This window comes from Muscardinus avellanarius (genome assembly GCF_963383645.1).
Source record: "Muscardinus avellanarius genome assembly, chromosome: 7".
NCBI lineage: Eukaryota > Metazoa > Chordata > Mammalia > Rodentia > Gliridae > Muscardinus > Muscardinus avellanarius.
The window spans coordinates 104172248-104190774 of record NC_137793.1 but is presented as its reverse complement, the minus strand read 5'-3'; the positions used below and the strand labels follow the sequence as shown (position 1 = coordinate 104190774).

The window sequence follows — 18527 nt, the reverse complement described above, 5'->3', positions numbered from 1 at the left end:
ACTAATATCAGATAAATGTCCGGCATTAGCCAGAGGGGCTAATCAACGTCCAGTGTAAATCAGATGCCAGAAAACCATCTCCACTGTGAACATGATCGTTTATCCAGTCAGCCAGAAAATTTACAATTATGAAACTGAAACTACATTTACTGCTTAAATGAGTCTTTTTAGAGATTTAGTTTAGAATGAAAATTGTTCATTAAGCTGTACTCTGGGTAATGGACTTCAACAGCACTTCCTGTTTTAAGAACCTTTTAGATTAACTTTCACTCCAACCCCACAGGTAAGTTAAATAAACGGTGGGCAAGCTTTTTCTTTAAAGGTCCAGATAGCAAATGTTTTTGACTTTGCAGTCCACAAGGTTTCTGTTGCAACTTTTCAACTCTGCTGTTTTCGTGCAAAAATAAATCCATAAATCCACCTGTGAATGATGGTGGCTATGAGCCAATAAAGCTTTATTTATGAATACTAAAACTTTAATTCCATAAAACTTGCATGTGTCACAAAATACGATTCTTCTTTTACATCTTCTTCCTACCATTTAAAAATATAAAAGCTATTCTTAGCTTTCATGTCCTACAAAGACAGGTGGCAGGCCACCTTGGGCCACAGGCCAGTTGGCCAGTTCCTGGGTTCTATCAGTCACCCTCTCTTACAAAGGAAGAGAATAGGGCTCCTGGAGACTAAGGGTATGTGAAAAAGAATAATCATTCACTTATTAGTTTTCATAGAAAAAGAAAGAAATGGAGTCATAGGAAAAACTGGAATATTCATCTACTTTTTCAAGCCACATTGTTTATACGTGCATGAAACAACCATATAATAACTATCAACTTTGATTCCCTGGGGCATAACAAGTAAACAACTTTCAAATGATGCTTAGCGAGGTTGGATCCTGGTAAATAAAACAATTATGGCTTGAATTTATAGGTACAAGATTTTACTGTCTTTCTGCATTTTCATTTATAGTGGGTGACAATCTCTGAATTTTAAAAAATCCTGTCTTCATTTTCTTTATTTCATTTTTCTCTTTCTTTCTTTCATTACTAGGAGTTGAACCCAGGGCCTCACAGTCTAGGCAAGTGTTTGACTACTAAATTACACCCCCAGCCCTTTTTTAATATTTGTTTTTGAGACAGGGTCTCCCTAAAAATGCCGAGGCTGGCCTCTTATTTGCCACCCTCCTGCCTCAGCCTAGAAGGTTAGCAGGGATGATAGGTATGTCTCACTACACCCAGCAAAATGGCCTTATCTCAAAGAACTTCTAGTGCATGTGATGAGTGACAGTCTGCCAAATATTTATCAGCACATAAATAGTTCAGCAAGGCCGGGCGTGGTGGCGCACGCTTGTAATCCCCGCGCTTGGGAGGCAGAGACAGAAGGATTGCACAGGTTCGAAGCCAGGCGCATGCGCTGGCTTAGGAGACCCTGTTTCCAAATAAAAATGTAAAAATAGGTCTGGGAGTGTAGCCCGGAGGTAGAAGGGCTTCCAGGAACCCCAGTACCACCAAAAATAAAAAAATAAAAATAAATAAATAAATAAATAAAATAAATAAAAAATAAAAAAATAAATAGTTCAGCAATAGCATTGATGTAGTTTAATCTCGGGCTCCATGGAATGTCTCTTCTACCTTTCTGTGGACACCAAGATGAAGGATTAGAAAAATATTGAGGAATAAAGCATTGGGAAGCCCCACTCCTCGCTGGAAAGTCAGCACATTTAAACAATAATATAATAAACTGGGTGTGGTGGCACAGGTCTGTGATCCCAATATTTGGGAGGCTGAGACAGGAGGATCACAGGTTCAAGGACAGCCTCAGCAAGTAGTGAGTCACTGACCTAGCAAGACTATGTTACAAAATAAAATTTAAAAAATAGAGCTGGGGATGTAGCTCAGAAGTAGAATGCCCCTGAGTTCAACCCCCAGTACCACAAAAAATTAAAAATAATAACAAATAGCCAGAGTGATCCTTTGAAAACGGAAGCCAGGTGTTCCTTTGCTCAAAATCCTCAGTGGCTCCCACTCTGGCTCAGAGGAAGACTCCAGGCCCCCGAGGACCCCCAGGCCTCCACACCTGCCACCCGCCCACACCTCTGCCGCCTCATCCTTGGCCACCCTCCTGATGTCCCTGCCTCAGCCTGAGTCTCTGTACCAAGGGCCCCTCTGCCTCGAGTGGCTGCACCCACATCTAGCTCACTCTCCTCCCTCTTCGCTCTGGTGTGGCCTTCTTCAGGCTGCTCCGTGGGGCCAGCTTCCTGCCCTCACAGAATAGAGAATCTCACATGGTGCCCTCAGCCCCTGTCCGCCAATGCTTCTGTCTTTTCTGAGCTCTAGCACCTTTTTTTAATTTTAATTTTAATTTTTTTGTACTGAGATTGAATCCAGGGGCATTCTACCTCCAAGCTACAACCCTGGCCCTTTTTATTTATTGGGGGGGGGTTGTTTTGTTTTGTTTGGTACTGAGGATGAAACCCAGGGGCATTCTACCCCTGAGCTATACCTCCAGCTCTATTTTTTATTCTTTTTTTTTTTTTTAAACAGGGTCCCATTGAGTTGCCAGGGGCCTCGCTAAGTAGCTGAGACCATCTGCAAACCTTGAACCTCGATTCCCCGTCTCAGCCTCCCAAATGCTGGGATTACAAGTGCACACCACCACACGCAGCTTCCTTTTTACTTATTTGGAAACAGGGTCTCACTAGATTGCTGAGACTGGCCTTGAACCCATGGTCCTCAGGTCTCAGCCTTCCAAGTACTGAAATTATAGGCTCTTATTACCCTTTAACAAACACGTTATTTTCTTGTTTGCTATGTCTGTTATTTAATGTCTGTCTCCTTAGTGAGAATGGCGTTCCCCATGGTCGGGGTCCTTTGTTTACTTTGCTAAATAAATGTGTGATGAATGAATAAAACGTCAGAATTCCCTGCCAGCCTTGCGGGGTCTTTGGGAGATCTGTGGGCAGGAAGGGTGAGTCCTGAGGGGCTCAGTGGCTGTTGTCAGTGTTCAGCGAGTTCAATGGATGTGCCCCAGGCACTGTGCTAGGCCGGGAATAGACACATGGAGGAGAGTGTTTCCTCTGCCCTGGGGTAATGAACTAAGCACAGCAGTTCAGATATCTTAAGACAGGTGAGAATGAGTAAAAGGATGCCCAGAGGAAGAAGCTGCCCTCTGGATGGTGAAGGGCCATCAGGGCAGGTACTAGGGAGAGTCTGAGATTAGAAGCCAGAGCTACCCAGTGGCCTGGCTGGAGAGCAGCTGTCTGGGCTGAGAGCACAGTAACTTACTGAGTTCCTGTTTCAAAATATAAAATAAAAGAGGCCTGGGGTGTAGCTCAGAGGCAGAATGTCCCTGGGTTCAATCCCCAGTTCCACATAAACAAACCAAACCAAGCTAAACCAAACCAAACCAAACCAAGCCAAACTAAGCCAAACCAAACCAAACCAAGCCAAACCAAGCCATGCTAAGCTCTTGCTCTTTATTCTTGAATATCGTGCCCTCCGTGTGGGGGTCCTCAGGGCGGCACACCTGACATCCAGGTTACTACTGTAAGAAAGAAAAATCATACCGGTATTGAAAAAATTGCTCTGGTATCAGTTTCCAAAATGTCAAAAGCAGTCAGAGTCCGGGTGCTGCGCAGGCGCTCAGGCGGGGAGGGGGCTGCTGTTACACTGCAGAGCTCCCCCTGCCCCACCCTTTGCTTTAGTGGTTAACCTATAGTAAGAACGTAAAGGAAATTAAGGCCTTTGGCCTTAGAAGCCCTAGACACAATTAAAGCCTTTAGCCCTAAAAATAGTAGAGGCATTCTGCTTACCTCCTCTCCTTTGTGACCTGGCTTGGGTATAGGGAAGATAAACTCTACGAGCTGCTTCAAAGCATCCAGGGTTGATGAGCAGCCAATGCGGCCTAGTACAATAGAGGTGGAAGCCAGGTAGACATCGACCCCTGCACTTAGTAAGTGCACTGTCCAGAGGCAAAGAGGCACCACTGGCCTAAGAAATAAGTTCCTCGCCCATTGCCTTGGTAACGCTGATAAAAACGTACCAATACAGAATCTACTTAAAGGCCAAGGATGGAGAGGGGGGCAGAGTTCCACTTTTGGGCTCTTTAGCATGCCCTGGGCACACTGCTTTTTCTTCTCTTCTCTTTCTGTTTCTTACTGAGCTTGTAATAAAGACTTGTTAAAGCTGCACCAAGCTGCCTATTAGTTTTAATTTCCCTATTCAACAAATCATAGTTGAATAGAGGAAGAAGAGTCTATAGCACCATTACAACCATAAAAGATTCCGCAATATTTGCTGACATAGCCAGGGGTGCAGAAGAAGGAAGAGAGGAGCGTTAGTCCAAGATCTTTGGTCTACACACTTGAAAAGCTACGAGCACTTAGTTTTCTCTGGGGATGTGGTTCACTCATGGTCCTACTGTCCGGTAAATGGTCAAATGGCTACGTCTACAGAAGCACTATGAAGCAGGAGAAAAGAGGGAAACAAGAGCGCTGGCTAGACTTCAGGTTCAAGACCAGCCTCAGCAACTTAGCGAGACCGTCAGCAACTGAGTTGTTTCAAAATAAAAATAGTAAGCCGGGTGTGGGCGCGCACGCTTGTCATCCCAGTACTTGGTAGGGTGAGACAGGAGGATCACAGGTTCATGGCCAGCCTCAGCAAAATAGTGAGGCCCTGCACAGCTTAGTGAGACCCTGTTTCAGAATAAAAGAATATAGGGGCCAGGATGTAGCTCAGTAGCAAAGCACCTGGTTCCAAAGAGACACACACACAAAAAGAACCCCTTTAAAAAATAAAAGAATAATAGGGCTGGGTGTGTAGCGCAGAGGTAGAGCATCCCTGGTTTCCATCCCTAAGACCAGAGAAGAAAAAAGAAAAAAAGAAAATAGGGCTGGGGGTATAGCTAGGAGGTCTAATCCCACTGGGTTCAATCCTCAATATCCCCCTTCCCCCACAAGAGGGCTGACTAGCTGCCACCATGTCCAGGGTCTGGCCTTGGCGTCTGGCTCCCTGGCTACCCCCTCCTCTTAACCTTCTCTCTTCAGAATTGTAAGAACTGCCTGGGCTGGCTTACTTATCTAAAACTAAAGAGAATTATGCAATACACTTATTGGAAACCTGATGAGTGGCAGTAGGATTTTCAAAAGCTCAAAATCAGGCAGCTCTGCTGTTAGGATAACGAAGACCGTGAAGATGCTGGTCACTACAGTGTGTGCCTCTGCGGCAGGGCTCATCAGTCATGGAGATGCAAAATACAGAAGCAAGAGGCTGGCCGTGGTCACACCACGTAAGCTGTGGAAACAGCTTTTAAGGCAAAAACACTCCTGCGGCTAGCTGCCAAACTGTACCCCAAAGAAGGAAATGTGTTCCACGCAGTTGAACGCTTGTAACTGGAAGATCTCTGGCAGTAGAAATCCCCTCCCACCCTGTGAACTGATGCTGCGTGGACATGGCTGAGCTAGGGATCAGATCCCTAAGTAGAGTTATGCAATCCTTTATAAGGTGAACTTCTGTATCCCAGGTCTTAGGCTCTGACATCAAATCCTAAGGAATTTTTCTAGATTCCTTTGTCTCAACAAAATTTATTGAAGATTACAAAAATAGGTATTGAGAAAAGAGCGAATGCATTCCTCGGTGCATTTAGAATCCTTTTTGAGCAATTCTGGGTGATCTGCAAACTCTAAAATTGAAGAACTGTACTAGAAGGAATATCTCATGGCATTGCAAATATTAATTAAGCAACCACCACACACAGAACACTGTACTGGCGGCTGAGAGAACAGTATGGAATTTAGACCTCAATCTTAGGGCTGTGGGTATAGACTAGCACATAAATGGTGATTCTCAGCATCACCAAAAAAGAAAAAAAACAGAAGAGACTTGAATCTTTCAAAGAAATATATTCTTTCTTTCTCTCTCTCTCTCCCCCTCCCTCTGTGTGTGTGTGCGGTGTGGTGTAGTGTGTGTGTGTGTGTGTGTGTGTAGAGTACTGGGGACTGAACTCTGCAGCATTCTACCTCTGAGCTATAGACCGAGCCCTATGTTATTTTTTATTTTTAATTAATTAATTATTTATTTATTTTTGCAGTACTGGGGGCGGAACCTGGAGCATTCTACTTTCGAGCTACAACCCCAGCCCTATTTTTTTATTCTTTATTTTGAAACAGGGTCTCACTGACTTGCAGAGGGCCTCACTGAGTAGCTGAGGCTGGCGGCAAACCCAGATCCTCCTGTCTTACCCTCTCAAATGCTGGGATTACGAGTGTGCGCCACCACACCCGACTGTTGTTTTTTTTTATTTTGGAACAGGGTCTCACCAAATTGCTGAGGACCTTGCTAAGTGTCTGAGGCTGGCTGTGAACCTGGGATTCTCGTGTCTCAGCTTCTCAAGTATTGGGATTACAGGTGTGCACCACCATGCCTGGCTCAAATAAACATTTTTTTTTTTTCGGGTCTGGGGATGGAACCCAGGGGAATTCGACCTCCAAGCTACACCCCCTGCCCTAATTTTTATTCTTTTATTTTGAAACCGGGTCTCACTGAGTTGCAGAGGACCTCACTAAGTAGCTGAGGCTGTCTGCGAACCATGATCCTCCGGTCTCAGCCTCCCGAATGCTGGGATTACAAGAGTCCACCACCACGCCTGGTTCAAAGAAACATTTTCAAAACTGAGTTTTCATCATTCGTTTTCCGTTTTCCCAGTCCTCCAGATTCTTTCCCCACAACTCTTGGCTATCAGAAGGAGGAAGGCATGGTGGGTTCAAACCCCAGTGCCACAAAAAAGAAAATAGAAAATAAAATAAATATAATATAATATATATATATATAATATATATTCCATCCTTCTGTACTTCCTCTCATGTCTCAGGGTGTCTTGGAAGCAGAGAGGTTCAAACTCTTTCTGTTGGCAGATTATGTTTTTTATTTCGCTTCCACGCTTTGGGCTGTTCATTTGAATTGGTCTAAGATTGGGTTTTGTATATAAATGTTTCTCTAAGATTTAGAACATTTCAAAGGCTGTTCCTACCAAACAAGAGCTCAAACTATTTCTTTTTTTGACACATAATAGTTGTACACACTTAAAGAGCACTGTGTAATAATTCACATCTGTCCATACATATGATAGACACAACGAAATCAGGTTTTTCTTTTCCTTAAACATTTCTCATTTCTTTGTGTTGGAAAGTGCCAGTCTATTTCTGAACGGGTATATGAAGCCGGGCATGGTGATGTAATACCATAGGTTTAGACAGGAGGATCCGGGTTCATGGCCAGCCTCAGCTACTTATTGAGGCCTTTTGCAACTCAGTTAGACCCTGTTTCAAAACAAAGAATAAAAAACAGGGCTGAGAGGCTGGGCATGGTGGCGCGTGCTTGTAACCCCAACATTTGGGAGGCTAAGACCAGAAGATCACGGTTTGCAAACAGAGCCTCAGCTACTTAGTGAGGCCCCTTGTAAGTCAGTGAGACCATGAAAGAATAAAAGAATAGGACTGGGGGCGTAGCTCGGAGGTAGAATGCCCCTGGGTCCCATCCCCAGTACTGCAAGAAAGAAAGAAAGAAAGAAAGAAAGAAAGAAAGAAAGAAAGAGAGAGAGAAGGGAGGAAGGAAGGAAGGAAGAAGGGAGGAAGGGAGGGAGGGAAAGGAAGAAAGAAAGAGAGAGAGAGAAAGAGCTGGGCGTGGTGGCACATGCTTGTAATCACTGCGCTTGGGAGGCGGAGACCGGAGGATCGCGCAGGTTCGTAGCCAGCCTCCCTGGCTTAAGAGACCCTGTTTCCAAAATAAAAATATAAAATAGGTCTGGGAGTGTAGCCTGGAGGTAGAAGGGCTTCCAGGAACCCCAGTACCACCAAAACAAAAACAAAAACAAAAACAGAAAGAAAGAAAGAAAGAAAGAAAGAAAGAAAGAGGAATAAAGAAAGAGAGAGGAATAAAGAAAGAAAGAAAAATAGGGTTGGGACTGCCCCTGGCTTCGATCCCCAGTACCACAGAGAGAGAGAGAGAGAGAGAGAGAGAGAGAGAGAGAGAGAGAGAGAGAGAGAGAGAAAGAAGAGAAGAGAAAAGGAAGAAGGACATATGAGCCTCTTCATTCTAAGCATAAAGTTTATCTATGCAGAATGGGATCAAGTAAAAGCAAAGAAGAACTGGAAATAAAGAGTTCTTCATTGCCAAACTCTCCGAGCACAAGTGGGTTGCCTCCTGTCGCTTGGCTGGGGCCGGACGCCTGCGAAGGAGAGCGGCCACTCGCCCAGCTCAGGTTCACAGGAGGCTCAGCCAAGAAATCAGCAGGAGAACGCAAGTCAAGCCACCTGCTTGCAGGAGCCAAAATGTCAAGTTCTTCCTTTTCAACCCACTCTTCTTACGTCAGCTCCTCCTGGAAGACGCCCTTGAGTGACCCACACGCTGCCCTCCCTGGCCCTTCAACTTATCAACAAGTTGGGTAGATTCTAAAAGAGCAACTTGAGGCTCTTACCGCGGGCGGGCGCCTTCTCGGCAAGGGCTGGAGGGTTTGTGGGCTGTCAGCTGCTGCCGGCCGCAGAGCTCAACATTCTAAGAACTTGACTCAGTTTTACGAACTTGGTTCTCTCTCATTTAATGCTAAATAACCACCTCTTTTTGTCTTCATAATGTTAATGAACCTTGACCTTTCCTTTTTCTTTTTTGCAGTACTGGGGATGGAACCCAGGGGCATTCCACCTCCGAGCGACACCCCCAGCCCTATTTTTTATTCTTTATTTTTTGGAAACATGGTCTCACTGACTTGCTAACCCTTGATCTCTTTCTCTTATGAATAACTTTGAATAATCCAACCAGAGCCTCCTGGGAGCTTTTATTCTAAGACTCAGCTATCTCAGGCTACAAAGAGACTTTGAATTTAGGTATTTTTTTCTTTTGCATCAGGCTTAGTTAGAACACATATTTCCAATATTTTATTTTATTTTTATATTTTCTGTGGTACTGGGAATTGAACCCAGGGGGAATTCTACCTCTGAGCTAGAGCCCAGCCCTATTTTTTTTAAAATTCTTTATTTAGAAACAGGGTCTTGTTAGGTTGATGAGAGTCTCACTACTTATGGAGACTGTCCTCAAACCTGCAATCCTCCAGTCTCAGCCTCCCGAGGACTAAGATTACGGGGGTGTGCCATCACGCTCGGCTGTATTTCCAATATTTTAGAATAAGAAACACGGGTCTTCCCTTTCCCAACCAACCAAATCTGCATTTCCTACATCTATTGTTTTCTACTTACAACCCTTGAACAGAGAGCAACAAATTACCGAGTGAGCATCTCTCTGACCTCCTAGATAACTCTCAAACACATTCTTTCTCCATCCCAAACGCCTCCAGCCGGGGCCAGGCGACCATCTTCTCCAGCTCACTCTGTATTGCTGAGATACACTGCGCCCAAGTAGTCACTGCACCCTGGCCTGTGCCAATCCACGTCCCAAATCCAACGAAATCCTAATCAATATATGACTATCTCTTCCTCATGAGGTAGAGTTGAGATTCTTTAACACACCCTGTGAGCCTCCGTAACGGATCAGACGTCCACCTTTCTGTCCCTCCGCCCCACGGCTCACTGGTCTCTGCCTCGAGTCCTCTGAACCTTTGCTCGGTCGGTCGTACCATGCACGACTCTTCGGGCCATCAGCCCCGCCCTCGGACACGGCCGCTTCCTCTGCCGACACGAGCTTCTCGCCATTCGTTTATTTTCTATTTATTCAGCCACTATTGGTACTGAGGAACATGTCAGTGGTGTGATGACGGGTTGTTTCTGTTCTCACGGAGACAAAGCCCTAGCAAGGAAGACAGCCAGAACACAGACCGGCTGAGATCAGTGGCCTGAAAACGTAGAAGGTCCAGGCCTGGGCGCACCTGTACCCTCAGCGTCTGGGAGGCTGGAATGGGAGCAGGTGGCAGGGCAGCGCAGCGAGCAGCGAGGCTCTCATCGGCCTGGCGAGACCTGGCTTCAAAACAGAAATACAGGAACTGGCTGCGTAGCTTGGAATTAGAATCCACACTGGGTTTGATCCTAAGTGCAAATTAATGAATTAATTAATTAAAGAGAAAAAGTAGAAGGGTTGTGGGCACGAATGTGAGTATAGCCAGAGGCAGTGGAGAGCCCCGACAGAGTACTGCTGAAGCTAAACGCTGAAGGTGGACAGGGGCTACTGGAGGTGACAGAGTAGGGAAGAAGGAGAAGATGGGAGAAGTGGTGGAAAGAACGGTCTGTGGACCCAGTTAAATAGAAAACCCAAGAGAACTAAGAAAAGAAAGTTTTTCTTTTTTGTACTTGGGATAAAACCCAGGGGCATTCTACCCCTGAACTACACCCCCAGCCCTGTTTGATTTTTCTATTTTAAAACAGGGTCTTACCAAGTTGCTAAGGATCTAAATTGCATAGGCTTGCCGGGCGTGGTGGCGCACACTTGTAATCCCCGCGCTTGGGAGGCGGAGACAGGAGGATCGCGCAGGTTCGAAGCCAGCCGTGCTGGCGTAAGAGACCCTGTTTCAAAAATATAAAATAGGTCTGGGAGTGTAGCCCAGAGGAAGAAGGGCTTCCAGGAACCCCAGTACCACCAAAAAAAATAAATAAATAAAAAAAATAAATAAATTGCATAGGCTGGCCTCAAACCTGTGGTCCTCCTGTCTCAGCCTCCCAAATACTGAGACTACAGTTGGGTGCCACTGTGCCTGGCTGCCATCTCTCTGTCTCTGTGTCTCTCTCTCTGTCTCTCTGTCTCTCTTGTATGTGTGTGGTACTGGAGATGGAACCCAGGGGCCTTCTATCTCTGGGCTACACTCCCAAACCTATTTTATATTTTAATTTGGAAACCGGGTCTCACTGAGTTGCTGAGAGCCTCACTAAATAGCTGAGGCTGGCTTCCAACCTGCACAGTCCTCCTGTCTCAGCCTCCCAAGTCCTGCGATTACAAGAGTGCGCTGCCATGCCTGGCTGTCTTTTCTCTTAAGCATGAGATATTGGGAATAGCTATCTTTGTTAAATATATTTTGGTTTTGGCCTGTGTTGCCAAGGGAAAAAAATGTACAAAGTTACCATTACTCTTTGTTGACAGCTAAGTTGGGATGATTCCTCCTTTCAGAGGAGTTAATGAATGAATCTCAATATCATTCTTGTAATTATAAGGGAATATTGAAAATGAATCATGAATGAGAGCCAGTCTGTATGTCCTGAAACTAGTTCTTTCCTGAGGTTGTTGTTTGTTTTGTGGCACTGGGATGGAACCCAGGGGCCTCTACCTCTGGGTTACACCCCCCGGCCTATTTTATATTTTATTTAGAAACAGGGTCTCACTGAGTTGCTGAGAGCTTCGCTAAGTAGGTTCATCGTGTCTCATAGTTGTGAAACTGTGGTACAAAAGTATAAAAGACAACACTGTAAACATATTGCTTGTTTCTTTGCTACTGGGGATTGAACCCAGGGACATTTTTCTTCTGAGCTATATCCCCAGCCCTTTTTAAATTTTTAATATTAAAACAGGGTCTTAGCCAGGCGTGATGGTGCATGCTTGTGATCCCAGTGCTTGGGAGGCTGAGACAGGAGGATTGCAAGTTAATGGCCAGCCTCAACAACTTAGTGAGGCTCTCTGCAACTTAGTGAGACCCTGTTTCAAGATAAAAGAGTAAAACAGGGCTGGGGGCATAGCTCAGAGGTAGGATGCCCCTGAGTTCCATCCCCAGTATAAATGAATGAATGAATGAATGAATAAATAAATAAATAAATAAATAAAATACAGGGTCTTGCTAGGTTGCTGAGAATGTCTTAGTTGCTGAGGCTGGTCTCAAACCTGTGATCCTCCTGTCTCAGGTTCCCAAGTACTGAGATTGCCGGCATGTGCCAGCACAGCCAACATGTCTGATAGAAGCATTTTGAGCTTATTAAAGACGTTGTTGATTTCTGAACCTTCTCTGCATCAGGAGCCACTCAGATTCCTTTTTGTCAAGATTCTAACTGTAGCAACAGGAGCTGCATTTCCAACCACACGAGCAGAGAGCCCTCTTCATTAACGTTTAAGAGGAGCATAATTGGATCCTGCATCTTTTCAAAAGACTTAACTTGTTTGAAGCAGAATTATTTTGAAATAGGAATACTGGAAGCCTCAGTATTTACTGTTTGTAAAGTAGAGAAAATGAAGCCTTTCTTATTTAGCAACCATAAAAAAACAGGATATATTTCTACTTTTATTAAATCCCCTAATTCTTTTCGTTTTAATGGCCAAATAACTTATCAGTTCTGTCTTACTGTTTAAACTTGCTATATGACTTCCAGTGGTGGGTTTGACAAATACAGTAATGAAAGTTCTTAGTGATTAAACATGTAGAAACTACACAGTTTGGTAAGATTATACTTGGGTATGTCTTTCCTTAAAGTTGTCAAAACAAGCCGGGCGTGGTGGCGCAGGCTTGTAATCCCCGCGCTTGGGAGGCAGAGACAGGAGGATCGCGCAGGTTCGAAGCCAGCCGGGCGCGCTGGCTTAGGAGACCCTGTTTCCAAATAAAAATGTAAAAATAGGTCTGGGAGTGTAGCCCGGAGGTAGAAGGGCTTCCAGGAACCCCAGTACCACACACACAAAAAAAGTTGTCAAAACAAATAATTTACATTAAAAATAACTTCTAGCTTCATATTAGCTTCTTATATAACGCAGCAGCCCCATGATACATGACGTCATTAGTGACACATGACGTCATTAGTGACACATGACATCATTAGTGGCACATGACGTCATTAGTTTATGGGTTTACTTTGCCCTAAATTTTATTCATCCCTGAAAACATTTTAGTTATAATTTGAATATATACATATCAAACACCTGTGTGTGTGTGTGTGTGTGTGTGTGTGTGTGTGTGTGACTAGAGATGGAACCCAGAGGCAGTCTACCTCCCAGCTATACCCCACCCTATTTTTTACTTTACTTTTTGTTTGGAAACAGGGTCTCACTAGGTTGATGAGAGTCTCACAACCTGCTGACTGTCCTCAAGCCTGCCATTCTCCTGTCTCAGCTGCCCAAGTACTGAGATTACGGGTATGCACCACCATGTCTGGCTTTAAATATTTTTAGCACAAACCTTTTTTCCTGTGTGTTTCCATAGTCAAACATAGCAGAAGTCATATCAACTTCCCTTTCAGAGTAACAGAAAAACTCATTTAAAATGTTTTATGGCTGGGCTTGGTGGCTCACACTTGTACCCCCAGCATTTGGGAAGCTGAGACAAGAGGATCGCAGCTTACGGCCAGCCTCAGCTACTTAGTGAGACTGTCTGCAACTCAGTGAGACGCTGTTTCAAAATAAAGAATAAAAAATAGGGCTGGAGGCCAGGAGTGGGGGTGTGCGCTTGTAATCCCAGCATTTGGGAGGCTGAGACAGGAGGATCACGGTTCGAGGTCAGCCTTGGCTACCTAATGGGGCCCTTTGCAATTCAGTGAGATGCTGCTTCAAAATAAAAAAGAATAAAAAATTGAGCTGAGGATGTAGCTTGGAGGTAGAATGTCCCTGGGTTTCATCCCCAGTACTGGAAAAAAATAAAAAGGCCACCATGCCCAGCTTCTAAAAACCTATTTAAAAGAAGGAAATCATTCATAGGTAATCTGTTTCTTTAGAGATGGAAATGAGCTCTTAAGGAAATGCATATTTAGGAATCCAGTGAGTTAATGGCAAATTTGATTCTAATCTGTTAGTATCTGTTGGAAGGAAATGGAGGGTTTCAGAGTTTAGCAATCAGAAAGCTAATGAGCACCTCCTGCCTGTCATGCAGTATGGAAGACTCAGAGATCAAAAATGTGGGGTAGCTGGGCATGGAGGCACACATCTGAAATCCCAAAACCTGGGAAGCTGAGCCAGGAGGATCGCAGGTTTAAGGCCAGCCTCAGCACCTTAGTGAGGCCCTCTACAACTTAATAAGACCCTGTTTTGAAATTAAGAATAAAATAGGGCTGGGGTATAGCTTGGAGATAGAATGCCCCTGGGTTCAATCTCCAGTAAAACACACACACACACACACACACACACACACACACACACACACACACACATACACACACGTGAGCGCGCTCGAGAGAGAGAGAGAGAGAGAGAGAGAGAGCTCAAAAAACCCCTTAAGAGATTCAACAAAAATAATTAGAATATGCATTTTGCCTTCTTGTTCTTGCTTTCTTCTCGGCTTTTATGTGCCGAGTCCTTCATTAGGTACTGAGCGCCCTGAAGCCAGTCAGCACATCACTTTTTTTTTTTTTTTTTCTGTGTTGCTCTTTGGGTTATAATCAACTAACAGGCACTCGAAGGGCTTTGTGGACAGATATTCTTGCTTGGTCCTAAGTGCTTATACTAAGTAAATAATCACCGCTGTCCACATCTTCTTGGGCCTATTCTCTGCATAAACCCTTCTGCTACAGCTCGGGCCTCTATTCACATGTCACAAGTCGAAGCTCTTGGAGAATTGACAGATCAACACCCACTTAACAAAGGCCTTTATAGCTGCTGCTCCTGAACTTTCTTCAGCTGCAGGACAGAGCCAGAGTCCCGAGTTCTCCCCTTAAATCGGTCCCTCTTCTAATGTAAAACAAGCAGGATTAGCCACTTCTCTAGGCCCCAGAAGAGAAGAGCCTGCAGATTCCTGCAGCTCAGGAGTTCCCCCGCAAAGCGCTTCCCCGGCCTGGCCGAGGGAGGGGACCAAAGGGCATCCACGCGGGGCAGAGGAGGTGCGGGCGGCGGGCGGGGCGCGGGGCCGCCCCGGGAAGCGGACGGCGCGTTTCTAGGGCGCGGACGGTTCCTTTGGGCGCTGGCGAGCCCCGAACAGCCTCGCTGCACCGAGTGGCCTTAGCGCAAAACAAACACGAGAAGCCCACGTTAAAATCGAAGGAGCCGGAGGAAGGGACGCTCGGTCTCGTTCGGGTTCCCTCCCTCCACCTGCACAGCGACCCCCAGATCCGCTCGGTGCCGGTGTTCTTTCCCGAGGGGCTTTGACCAGGCGGGCCCGGGCCGGCGCCTTTCGGCTTAGGGGCGTTTGGAGCCCCCGCCGCCCGCCGGGTCGCTGCGGCCGCGCTGGGCTCGGTAAACCCGGCTTTCAGCACCGGGCTGCGGAGAGCGCCGGCCCCAGGCCGGCCCGCCGCCCCAGCGCACCGGTGCCCGCTCCCGGGCCCCGAGGCCCAGGACAAAGCACCCCAACTCCCAACTTCTCATCCTGCTTCTAAAGTGGCCCCCGCGGCTGTCCCCGGGGGCCGAAACGCGCCCGCGGGCTCCGGGTGCTGCCGGAGCAGCGGCTTCTCCGCCGAGGGGGAGCGTCCAGCCCGCGTCCAGCGAGCGCCCTGCCCGGCCTCGCTGGACCTCAGACCCGCAGGCCCCGGCTCGCTCCCGCTCTCTACGCCCCGAAGCCTGGAGGAAACACGCGCGCTGCTGCGCCCCCGCCCCGCCACGCGCGCCGTGCACACGCCCCGCACGCGCGAGCCTGCCGGCTCGGGCCTGATCCGTCTACACCCGCTCGCGCACGGTCCCCGCGGCGGCCCAGCGTGGGCAGCCCGGGCCCCCTCCCCGTCCACGCGGCATCCGCCCCGCGCGGGCCGCACAGGGTCACAATCCCCAAACCCACGCGCGCCGCCCCGGGCGCGGTTAACTCCGCAGACCTCGCCGCCCAAACAAACAGCTCGCTCCCCCCGCCCGGCCCGCCCCGCGCCCGGCCGCCCAGCCCAGCCCCCCGCCCGCCCGCCGCGCCCCAGCTCTCCCGCCTAGAGCCCCCGCCCCGGCTAGGGACCCCCGCCGCCGCCGCCGCCCCGCCCCAGGCCCCGAGACCCCCGCCTCGGTGGGCGCACGCCCCTCGGCGCCGCGAAGGGGCGCTCACCGAACATCTGAATGTGCCCTTTGGTTATGGGGTTGAAGCTGCCGCAGGCCAGCAAGATGACGTGGGTCTTGGTGGTCTCCGTCATGGTGCGGGTGGGCCCCTCGCCTGGTCCACCGGTGGCCTCTTATTGTGTCTCGATCCGTCTGCGGAGGAGAGAGGAAGGCGAGGCTCGCTGTGGGTGCTGTGGACTCCGCGGAGCCGCTCCAGACGCACAGCGCGTCACTCCGCCTCCCCTTAACGCTTGCAGCTCCGGCTGCCGGCGCCCTCCCTCTCCGCTCAGCCCTTCTTTCTTTCTAGCTTCCTCCCGCTCCCCACATCTCTGGTCCTGGCGCCCCTCCCTCGCCTTTCTCTCCCCCGGCCCCACTCCACTCGGTCACCCTCTCTTCCTTGGTGTTTATCTGCAGGGCAGGACTTGGTACCCAAGCCCAGAACCTTGGGTGCTCAGGGCACGGAGTGCGCGCTGTCTCCTGACTCCTCTATTTGTCCTCCTCCCTCAGCTAATGGGTTTTTTTCTTCCCATCTACTTTCTCCAACATCTCTGACTCCAAATATGTCTTGATCTCATGGATCTTATTTCTCACTTCCTCGACATTTTAAGTGAGAGGTGACAGTGGGCCGTTTCAGCCGGCTCCTTTCCTGCCGCTCTTTCTCCTCCTGATCGAATGACTCTGAACTGTTGAACTGAATCCATATTGCGGCCTAGCAGTTACCAAGAAAGAAATAGAGGCCGGGCGTGGTGGGCACGCTTGTAATCCCTGCTCGGGAGGCAGAGACAGGAGGATCGCGCAGGTTCGAAGCCAGCCGCGTGCGCTGGCTTAGGAGACCCTGTTTCCAAATAAAAATGTAAAAATAGGTCAGGGAGTGTAGCCCGGAGGTAGAAGGGCTTCCAGGAACCCCAGTACTACCACCAGAAAGAAAGAAAGAAAGAAAGAAAGAAAGAAAGAAAGAAAGAAAGAGGGACACATGCTTCAAAGCACACACCCATTGTGTGCTTTGAAGCATCATGTGAGAGGATGTGGAGGGTTACAAAGCTGTATTAGAAAATGATTGCAGCACCTGGGGAATGGTGGCACACGTTTGTAAGCCTAGTACTTGGGAGGCCAAGACAGGAGGATCACAGGTTCGAGGACAGTGTCCACAAGTAGTGAGACTCTCATCAGCCTAGCAAGACCCTGTTTCCAAATAAGAAATAAAATTGGGCCAGACATGGTGGCATATGCTTGTAATCCTAGTACTTGAGAGGCTGAGATTAAAAAAAAATGTAGGTTCAAGGCCAGTATCAGCTAAGTGAGACCCTTTGCAACTTAGTGAGACCCTGTTTCAAAATAAAGAAAGAAAGAAAGAGAGAAAGAAATTGTTCTGGGGGTGTAGCTCAGAGGTAGAATGCCTCTGGGTTCAATTATCAGTACCACAAAAAGAAGAAGAAGAAGGAGGAGGAGGAGGAGGAGGAGGAGGAGGAGGAGGAGGAGGAGGAGGAGGAGGAGAGGATTGTAGTCTTAAGCTATCCAGTTGAGACAAAGCTTTGCCATTCGACCAGTGTTGCTTGAGTACTGCGTGCTCACTGCTATTCTGCCCATTTCTTTATTGAGTTTACATTATGCTGGAGGGAGACACTGCCATTGTGTGATGCACAAAAATGGATGTAATTCCCTCTCTGACAGATCAGATAGGGGGCAGGCGGGGACAGATAAGGTGGTCTGTGAGAGCCTCTCTGGAGAGACAATGTTTAGGGTGAGACCATTTAGACGAGATGGAGTTGCTGATGCCAGTATTCAGGATAGGGAACGGCTTCCCATGCCCATAGAAAGAAGGTACAGGTGGACAGACTGGGCGGGCACGAGGGAAAAGGTAGGCGACACTGTGCTGGTGGTCAGGGCCAAACTGAGTACAGCTGGGAGGCTGGGATGATGGCCCAGAAGGTTTTCTGAGTGGAAAGACTTAGAGCAGAATCACAAAAGGAAGGCACTAAAGCTCTTATGTATGGGACTAATATACAGTTTCTTTTTTTTTGTATACTAGGAATTATTATTATTATTATTATTATTATTATTATTATTATTATTTTGGTGGTACTGAGGATGGAACCCAGGGGCCTTCTACCTCCGGGCTACACTCCCAGACCTATTTTATATTTTATTTGAAAACAGGGTCTCTTAAGCCAGCTGAGGCTGGCTTTGAACCTGCACGATCCTCCTGTCTCAGCTTCCCAAGAGCGGGGATTACAAGCATGCGCCACCATGCCCGGCTGTATACTAGGAATTGAACCCAGGGGCATTCTATCTCCGAGCTATACCCCCAGCCCTGAATATATATATATTTTTAATTCTTCATTTTTGAAACAGGGTCTCATGAAGAGAGGCCCTCACAAGTTGCTGAGGCTAGCCATGAGCCTGTGGTCCTCCTGTCTCAGCCTCCCAAGTACTGGAATTACAAGCATCTGGCATCATGCTCGGCTATTTGTGTGTGTGTGTGTGTGTGTGTGTGTGTGTGTGTGTGTGTGTGTGTGTGGTACTGGGGGTGTACCTCCAAGTTATACCTCAGCCCTATTTTATTTTTATTTTTGAAGCAGGGTGGGTCTTACTAGGTTGATGAGTTTTACTGGTTGCTAAGGCTGTCCTCGAACCTGTAATTCTGTTGCCTCAGCCTTCCAAGTACTGGGATTACAGGCATGTGCC

At 47.5% G+C, this 18527-nt stretch overlaps 1 protein-coding gene across 1 annotated transcript in view; it reads right to left on the bottom strand.

Moving 5' to 3' along the window:
- The window catches only part of NMNAT2 (nicotinamide nucleotide adenylyltransferase 2), a gene marked incomplete at both ends in the record, with an annotated part of 149111 nt that extends 133174 nt beyond the window's left edge, over window positions 1–15937 (bottom strand). Inside the window, one exon of the mRNA XM_080699287.1 lies at window positions 15853–15937. Within this exon, the coding sequence (XP_080555413.1) occupies window positions 15853–15937 (85 nt within the window). The remainder of the gene's footprint in view (window positions 1–15852) is intronic.
- Between the last annotated feature and the right edge of the window lie 2590 nt (window positions 15938–18527).